Source organism: Prosopis cineraria, unplaced genomic scaffold (genome assembly GCF_029017545.1).
Source record: "Prosopis cineraria cultivar Desert tree isolate PC_DT_omini unplaced genomic scaffold, ASM2901754v1 PC11, whole genome shotgun sequence".
In the NCBI taxonomy this organism is placed as follows: Eukaryota; Viridiplantae; Streptophyta; class Magnoliopsida; order Fabales; family Fabaceae; genus Prosopis; species Prosopis cineraria.
In genome coordinates, this window is record NW_026555342.1 from 19,420,075 (window position 1) to 19,429,553 (window position 9,479).

A 9,479-nucleotide genomic window follows, 5' to 3' on the forward strand; every position below is an offset into this window, starting at 1 on the left:
AATATAACCATAAAGTGTTCAAAAGAGTATCTAGTAGGAGAAGTATGAATATGAAAGATATGAAATTATGCATGAATTTATACACTTTAAAGAAATGTAATCATGAAATTTTATGTCTTTATAGGACGTGTAGAAGAAGAAGAATATTTTGGAGATTTGAAACTACGACAAGTAAGTGAATAGCATTCCCTTTAATTTATTTTATTGTCATAGAGTTTTATTGAAACATTTTATTTTTATGAATTACATTAATTTTGAAAACTATGGAATATTAATAAAGGACAAAAGAATTATGCTATGTGCATTTATTTATTCTCAAAAGCGTATTCCCAAGGATGATGAAAGCACTCTTGTATGGTTAAGTTGTGAAATGTATTGACTATTGAAGTACTGTAAGTTTGGCACAATTGCTATAAAGTAAAGTTTTCATAAATTTTAAGATTTGAAACAACACATGCAAGTTTGGCATTGAGAATGGAAATTTTATTATAGCAATAATTATTTTTCTTGCATATTTGAAACGTGATTTTAAGAGGACTCTAAACAAAATACTGCTGTTAACAGTAGTTCCATTAGCCTGTAGCGCGCTGTGGTTAAACACTAGCTAGTTTGTCTCGCAGCCTTGTTCTCACATTTGATATTCATGGGCTTTGTACCCGTGTTTGATTTCATGGGCTGAGTCGTATTTGGTTATTTACCTTAGTGGATGTGTGTCCATGTTTGTTTCTCAATTTCGGTTGTGTTTTATTACTTACCCTCGTGGACTGTGTGTCCATGTTTGTTTCTGTGGCATAGACCGTGTTTGTATTTACTCTCATGGACTGTGTGTTCACGTTTGTTACCTATCCTATTAAGTCCTTAAAAATTTTAAATGTTGACAAATATCTATTTATTAAAAAATTTACATGATTTTGGCTAGCAAATACATCACTTGGATTTACGTGTGAATAAATGGTTTTCTTCAAGCATGACAAAGATATATTGCTTCCAACTTACTTTCATTTTATGATAATGATTATGACTTACAGACTTACAAATTTATTTTGTTGAATTATTATTATTTAGTTTACGTTATTATTAGAGGTTGTTAATTTAGATTTTACAATTATACTTGGGAATTCTATTCATTGAAAAACTTATTTTGGCATCAAATTTGTTAGCTGATGTTAATCCCACCATTGATCTCTGAAGGGCAAACTAGCTACAGTGGGTGGAAATTTTTGACTGGTACTGTTGCCTTTAATGTAAATATATAATTTATATGTCTTTTTGATTTAAAAAAAGTAGATGCTCCACATAGTTGTTGATAGACCTTAATTTTGGTTTGTACATTGGTTGCTGGCTGGAAGGATCTACGTTCTTGATTTATACTGTTATCTATAAAAATTTCTGTTGTAAAATTTTTAGGAGATCCTAGTTACATGAGAGGTTCTGCCAAAATTTTTACAAAAATGTTGAAGTTTTCTTATGATAAGTAATATTAAAAATGTTATAAATTTTATATAATCTGATTATTTAAAAAAATGAATTGAATTTTTTTTTTCATGTTAAGGCCTACAGGAATGCGCGATGTAGTTTGCACCCGTGCCGGTCACCCTCTATTTTTGAGGCCAGACAAGAGGGGGAGATAAATTGTCATTGCATTGCATTATATAACTTTATTAAATAACCACATTGCCATTAATACCTCAACAACCACAATAATAATAAATTTAATGTCCATTTTTTAGACATTAATAGAGCCCATTATCCAACAACCACCAAAATCATTTATACTAAGTTTAAATATTATAAACAACTCTCATTAACTCTATTTGAGTCAATAAGTTTGGACCATACCTTATATAGACCGAAATCACCATCCACATCTAAACCCTAATTAAATCCTTGAGAAAATGGAAGAGAAAAGGAGAAAAAGGGTTTACGAATCTTGCCTTGGGTGTTTGTAGTCTCCAAAATACTCCCAATGTAATCCATAAGCAAACCATAGAAGAGCTTGGTGCATCTCTTTAGTTCTCTCTTTTCTTTCCTCTATTTTTTACATCAGTTCAAGTATTAATTTTGTAGATTCACACCATACGTCGCAGTGCCTGTCCCCACACACCGTCACATGTGGTATAGAGAAGGAAATTCTTGCCTGATGGCCCCGTGTGCCACACCCACCGTGCACGCACCGCAGCATGTGGCACAAAGGCTGTTAGCTTGCTTTTTGTCCACTTTTAGGTCTTCAAGTGACCTAATTTTACTTTGAACCTAAATTATACCTGAAATTCTAACTAAAAACTTATTATTCTCCTCTGACCACACACAACATAAACTTATTTATTATTCCTATTAATCTTAGTAATTCAAGGAATAAAAATCAGGATGTTACAGAAGACACTTTGGAGCTTGATTTTGATAGGGTTTGGGCATGAGAAGAGTTAGAATTAAGAGATTGAAGCTTTAAAGACATTTAGGAGCTCATTTTTTTTTTGTTTCTCTATTCCTCTTCCCTCTCCTCTTTTATATTCTAATATAGGTCTAAATATTTTGTATATTTGTAGCTTGTGGATGATTTTAAGTAGCTAAACACTTTGCTCTAGGATTTTTAAAAAACTATTATATGGGTTAACACTAATTTTCTTCTCTTTCTTTTTTGTGATTAATGACGTGTGTGTGTGTGTTTATTTTACTCTTCTCTTAATGCTTTTAAATAATGGCCACCATTTAGATGTTGGGTTCACTTCGTTGATGCTTGAAAAGGTTGAGTTGAGTATAGAACTTTAGGTAAAATAATGCAAGAACTTGAAGTTTTCATGTTCAATAGATGGTTTTGTTAGTAAAATAGAAATATACTTACTAACCTTGCATAACCACATTAAATTGGTGCTTAAAATTGGGTTTTATTAATTGTAACAAAGATTGGGCAATTAATTTAACTAAACACTTACTCCTGATTTGAGAAAATTAGTTCAAGTATTTTTAAAACCTATGTTAGTATTTATTTTCATTAAAACCATTTATTAGAAGAGGCAATTTTAGTTTTATGAAACGCAAGGGAGATAAAAAGCCTAAGTCCCATTTCAATCTTGAAGTCTAGAAATAATTTGTTTTTCTTTGTTTTCTAGTTTAATATATTTTCAAATCAATTTTGTGCAACCAATTGTATTTTGCTCAACTTAATTGAAATTGCAAAGCATTTTGCTTGACTATATTTTTAATACAAATCTCCATGAGAATGAATTCTACTCACTTTATATTACTTACTACAACCTATATACTAGCAGAGCGCAACATATATCATCCAAATAAATAGATGTTAAAATTAAAAGAAAAAAATTGGATAATGAAACTTTTAGTCCTTCAAGTTTGCCTCAATTATTAATTTAGTCTCAATTTTAATTTTTATTGATATGATCCATTATATTTTCTTAAATTATCATGTTAGTATATATATGAAATTTTAAAACAGAAATTTACTCTCATGCTAATCCATTGCATAAAAATATATATTTTGATAATTATTTGACATGTATATGTAGCTAAATGAGAATAAATTAATCCTCAAATCAGTCTAATTTTTATTAATCTAGTCCCTTATATTGTGTTTATTCTTTTATTTTTTTAAATTCGAGTTTGACATTTTACATTTCTTTAGTTAATCTATATGGGTGCCACCAAATTTAGTTATCTAGATTAGTAGATTTTATCAATGTTACCTCCTGTTTAAATAATATGGACCAAATCGATCAATAATTGAATCAACTTTCAAGACCAGATTGATAACTTGATAACCAAATTGATAATTGAGACAAGCTTGAGGGATTAAAAAATTTGTTATCCTAAAATAAATTAGGATTTATTTGTGGTTTCAACAAAAGAAAATACATATTTTGAAAAATTGTTGCCCCAAATGGATCAAAATTTTAAGGGACATTTTAAGATTTTATTGGGGTCTTAAAATGACATTATAATTTTTTTATTTGATTTTGAAGCATCATTTCCCCCTTTTTTTATTTGATTTTGAAGCATCATTTCCCCCTTTTTTTTTTCTTACCTACATTTAATATGGTGAGTTTGTGAAAGAAATAAAAAAAGGCTTCACACTTAATTTCTAGTGATGCCAAAAAGATTGTATAGCTACATCCCTGCAAGTACATATAGGGCCTGGTAACAAGTAATACAAAATGAGCATGACAACATTCATATGAAGATGGTTCTAAAGTTTGGTCAAGAATTAATTTCACACTTCAACTATAGTAAAAGAAAACTTCAAATAAAATAATAAAATCATATATTTTAGTGGGGCTCTTGGAGTTAATGAGTAATGGCACACATCTTAGATTATCTTCACCTAGTCACTTTGTAATGATAAGCTTTAAACTGAATTAATTAAATCATAATCTCGTGTCATTAATTTGTCACGCCCTAAAAATTAGACGTGACTGGCAAGAGATATATGCATAAACATATATCCCTTAAGCCTTGATTAAGGAAACTTTAATATAATATTTTAATTCATTCAAAATAGGATAGAAAATCATTGTAACATTTTTTTTATAAAATAAAATAAAATAAAAGATTCTTAAATTTTTTTTAACAAAACCTCCTCGTAAACATAGAACCTCAAAAAATATTTCATCCCAATCTATGACATCAACTCAATAAAAGAGAGCTCCTCTCCTCGACAACAATCAAACAGCACAATATAAAATTAGGACTTTAATTATAATCTATGTGGAGCACCTAAAACATTATTTATAAAAATACAATATATAAATTATGAATTTACATCAAAATAGAAATTAACCAAATGGTGTCTCAACTTCAGTCCCGAAGTAAAATGCCTTCAAGGATCTAATGGAAGTACAAGGTCCGCTATGCTATCTGAGACCAAAATATTTTTCAGTGAAGAATAACGTCCCAACAATAAATAACTGAATACAAAAAAAAATTAAACAATATGTAATTTAAAGAAGCAACGATTTTATAAAAAAATTTAATAAACTTCAAAATAAAATGATTCTATAAAATTTTAAATAAAATCTCAAACAGTTTTAAATCTCATAATAAATATTATTATCATTTGATTGCAAGTAAGCAAATAACAAAATCAATAATTATAAATAACTATTTAAAACCAGTGAGATGTAAGATTATCAAATAATCAAATTCATATAATAGGGACTTATCAGAACCATTAACAAACGTAGACACACAGTCCACGAGGTATGTAACCAAACACAGGAAGCGACACGAAACAAACGTGGACACACAGTCCACGAGGTATGTAATCAAACGCAGCCGAAGCCACGAAACAAACGTGAGTACGATGCTCACGAATAACCATCCCTCCATTCCACGTGCGTTGGCCATCGCACGGGGCTAGCACCTCCTATAAACACCCTGCTAGCTAGGTGTACCATGGCGCGCAAAGGGCTAACGGAACTGCCGTTAGCAACCAGTGTTCTATATAAAGTCCCCTTTAAAATCATTTTCAAACATGCGAGAAAATCTTCACTTTTCAGATACAGTTCTCATTCTCAAAATCAAACTCGCATGAATACTTTTAGGCATTAAAACTTGCCAGAATCAAATTTCATATCAGATGCTCATGCTTGCATTTATTGAAAAAAAAATAAACGTCGAACTCGCATGAATCATTCTCTATATCAATTCAACATTTGATAAAATAAAAATCTCATAATCAAAGTTCAAACTTGACTTAATTGATCAAATAACATTTCAAATTTGGTAAAGCTAATTTCTCAATCATAAAGAAATGTTAATCAACAAATATCCAATAATCACATTAATGCTATTAAAATGATTTTTTTAAAAAAATGTAATATTTAGTAAAGGAAATTATGAAAAAAAAACAGTTGGGACGCTATCCACTTACCTGCAACATCTCCAAGCGCAAATTACCCTTTAAAGCTTCAATCCTTCCTTATTACCTTAATCAAGAATTTCTTTCTCTAAATCCCTATTCAATAATACAAATTTAGTGGCCTCTGCTCAAATTTAATAAACCCTCCTCCTCTAACATCATAGTCACTAAGTTCTTAAACCAATCCAATATCTGCCTTTAATCAATCAATCCTTTCAATATTGTACATACACATGTCACACTTCACAACTAGGCCAAATCAATTCAGGAAGTAGAATAGATAAATCTTAAATCCAATATTTTTTTATTTTTTTTTTCAAATATTGCCTCAAATATTGTACTAACTACACAAACCTCCGTAATCATTAGTATTGCTTGCAATATACCAGTCAAACTCACAATAGTTTCATAATTGGCATTCTTCACAAAATTCAAGTTTCTTTTATAAATAATTAGCACCCAAGCCACGTATGACTTCATAAAGGTTAGTGAAATTTTTAGAAAATTATAACTAAACAAAACTCCTCCTAATAGGCATTTTATCAAACACCTCATAAGCATTAACTCCTGAAACTAATAATCCAAGGTTTTTTTTTTCCATTCCAATAACTTCCTCAGTACCTCAATACCAATTTTAAGTTCAACAACTTCCCAATTAAGCTCAAAGATAGTTAAATCAATTTATTCTTCTGGTGGAACCAATGTAAGTAAGAGAAATTAGCTACCAAAAACCATACTCTTAAGCTTAAATCTTGAATATGATCAGACTCCCTTCTACTACTCCAATCACACACAGCTACAACGAGAAAGAAATAAAAATCTCCAGCCATCACAGAACATCAACAACGCAGAAAGAAAGGGAAGAAAGTCACGAGCTGTACAGGGGAGAAGGGATTCGATGCAAACAAGCTACAACACAGTCAAAGGAGGAAGATTTTGTCACTCCCCAGTCACAAGCCACGGACGAACAAGGTAAAAAAAAACAAGAAAGAAGATGATCTGAGTACTCACCTCCACACGGACAGCACAAAAAAACACGAACAGAGGAGGAGAAAGAAAGGGTCGACGGAACAGGGGAGAAGACGACAGCCACACACCAGCCACCCTTTCATGAATCAGACCTCCAAAACTGTTAGACCAGTTCCTTGCGTGCTCACGATTCTTGAACGGAAAGAATGGAGGAGGAGAAAGAGGGTCCGACAACACCCACGACTGAAATGATCTGAGGATCAGCGATGAAATAGGATCCCCAGACCTGCTATCCGAACCTCCTCTCTTGCTTGCACGGCTGGTGACCTTAAAAATGATAGAGAAAGGATGGAAAGTCGGATAATGGACGAGGACTCTCTCTCTCTCGCTGAATCTAGAATTTTCGACCATAGGGGAAAAGAGATATGTCGGTTAAAAAGAATGCTACTGCTCTCTGTTTTCCGCACGAAGGAGAGAAGAAAATATGAATACAAGAACAATCGAGAAAATTGCAAGAAGGCCACAGGGAAAATTACAAAATGAGGCTAAATTTTTTTTTATAATTTAAAACAAAATAAAATCAAACCTTTTTTAGTAGAAATCAAGCCTTAAAACTTTAAAAAAATTACTAGCATAAATTTCTTTAAATCACCACTTTTCATTTAAAAAAAATAATTTAAATAAAATATAAATTGAGAGAATATATATATATATATATATTTAAAATTTTAAGGTTATTACATAATTAATCTGCTGTAATTAAGGAGACGGCATGATAGAAACTGGCACTGAGGCACAATTTGCTGTCGTTTTCCCCTTTATTGCTATAATTACACACACACACACACACACATATCATTAACCCTCAAATTAATTGAAAAAAAATACATATAGAGTATGTATTTTTCACAAGAATATGAACTATATTTACTTGGCAATATTATTTAATTTTCTACTTTAATTTTAACAAATTTACATGGGATATGCAGCCCAACAAACACTAAATAAACTAAGGAAAATATCTCAAATGATATGAATTTCAACTTATCAAATAGAGTTGGGAAAATGGGTTAGGCTTTGCCAAACTGCCAAAAAGTGATCGACGGCCTATTTGGTTCTACTTAAAATTTTGGAACGAAAACAAAAAATGGTTTCATACTCTAGGGGTTTTTGTTTGGTTTTGTTTTCTGTTCTTATGATCATAAAACAATTTTGTAGAATAGCTTTTTAGAAGTTTTGAAAACGTAAAATGAAAAATGTGTTTGAATCATTATTTTGAAAAACAAATCTAAATTTATGAAATAAAAGCCGAACAAATAATTTATTTTAATGACACAATTGTCATTAATAAAAGTATCATATTTTCTCCCTTCTATATAATTTTATAGAACAAAAATTAACAAAACATCTAAAAGATGTTATAGTTTTTTAATTCTTCAGAATAATTTTTAATTTTCCAGAATAGATAACAAAAAACATATTTTTAAACAATTTTTTATTTTTTATTTTTAAAATAAAAATATGATCTGAAAACAGGTAACCAAACAACAAAATTTTGGCCATCTCTCTCCATACAGACATATGCATGTAGATAGGAGCAAACAAATAATGGTGTACCTGTCATTTTGTCTTTTGGTTCTCCATTTTCTTCTGAACGTACAGATGAATCCATTTAATCTCTATAATGAAATCGATTAAACAAGTGGTTGATCATATGAATTAGAGATGGTGATAATCTGTTGCCAAAATGCTTCACGTCAGAATCAATTAAGAACCGTATGTCAATTATATTGGACTTGAATATAAATGTGTTCTGCACTATCTGAAGGAAAAAAAAAAGTATAAGGTTAGACCTGTTAAACCAAATATAATGTTCAAATTAAAATAATCAACATCATTAATTTAGCCATTTTCTGTGGTTGAGGTTAGTCCCTCATATTGTGTTTCATTCTTTTATTTTTAAAATTTTTGAGTCTGTTTTTTTTTACATAAATAGTTACATTTCTTTTTATTAATCTATATGGGTGCTACCAATATTTAGTTATCTAAATTAGTAGATTTTAATAGTGTTACATCTTATTTATATAATATGGACCAAATCCATCAATAACACAGCAACATTAAGAGACTAAATCGGTAATTTGATGACCAAATTGATAATTGAGACAAACTTGAGAAACCTAAAAGTTTTGTTATCTTAAAATAAATTAGGTGTCATTTTGTAGTTTCAACTAAGGAAAATACATATTTTGAAAAATTGTTGCCCCAAAATGTCAGTAGCGGATCAAAAATTTCAAGTGATATTTTGAAGACTTGGGGTCTTAAAATGTCATTATTATTTTTTATTTGATTCTGAAGCACCATTTTCCTCATTTTTTCCTTACCTACATTTAACTTAATGAGTTTAGGAAATAAATGAAATTAGGCTTCACACTTAATTTGTGGTGATGCCAAAAAGATTGTATAGCTACATCCCTGCAAGTTCATATAGGCCTTGTAACATGTAATACAAAATGAGTATAACAACATTCATATGAAGATTTGGTTCTAAATTTTGGTCAAAAATTAATTTCACACTTTTACTTAATTTGACCAAAGCAATTAATTAATTAGAGTAAAAGAAAACTTCAAACAAAAA

The 9,479-nt window shown here is 30.2% G+C and overlaps 1 protein-coding gene across 1 annotated transcript; it reads right to left on the reverse strand.

Moving 5' to 3' along the window:
• Positions 1–4,795: 4,795 nt before the first annotated feature.
• On the reverse strand, positions 4,796–7,252 carry LOC129286266 (uncharacterized). Its single transcript, XM_054922263.1, has 2 exons — positions 6,884–7,252; positions 4,796–4,869 (listed from the first exon to the last, which is right to left on the reverse strand). The coding sequence occupies exons 1-2, from the start codon at positions 7,250–7,252 to the stop codon at positions 4,861–4,863; spliced, it is 378 nt and encodes a 125-aa protein (XP_054778238.1). The 3' UTR covers positions 4,796–4,860.
• Positions 7,253–9,479: the final 2,227 nt, after the last annotated feature.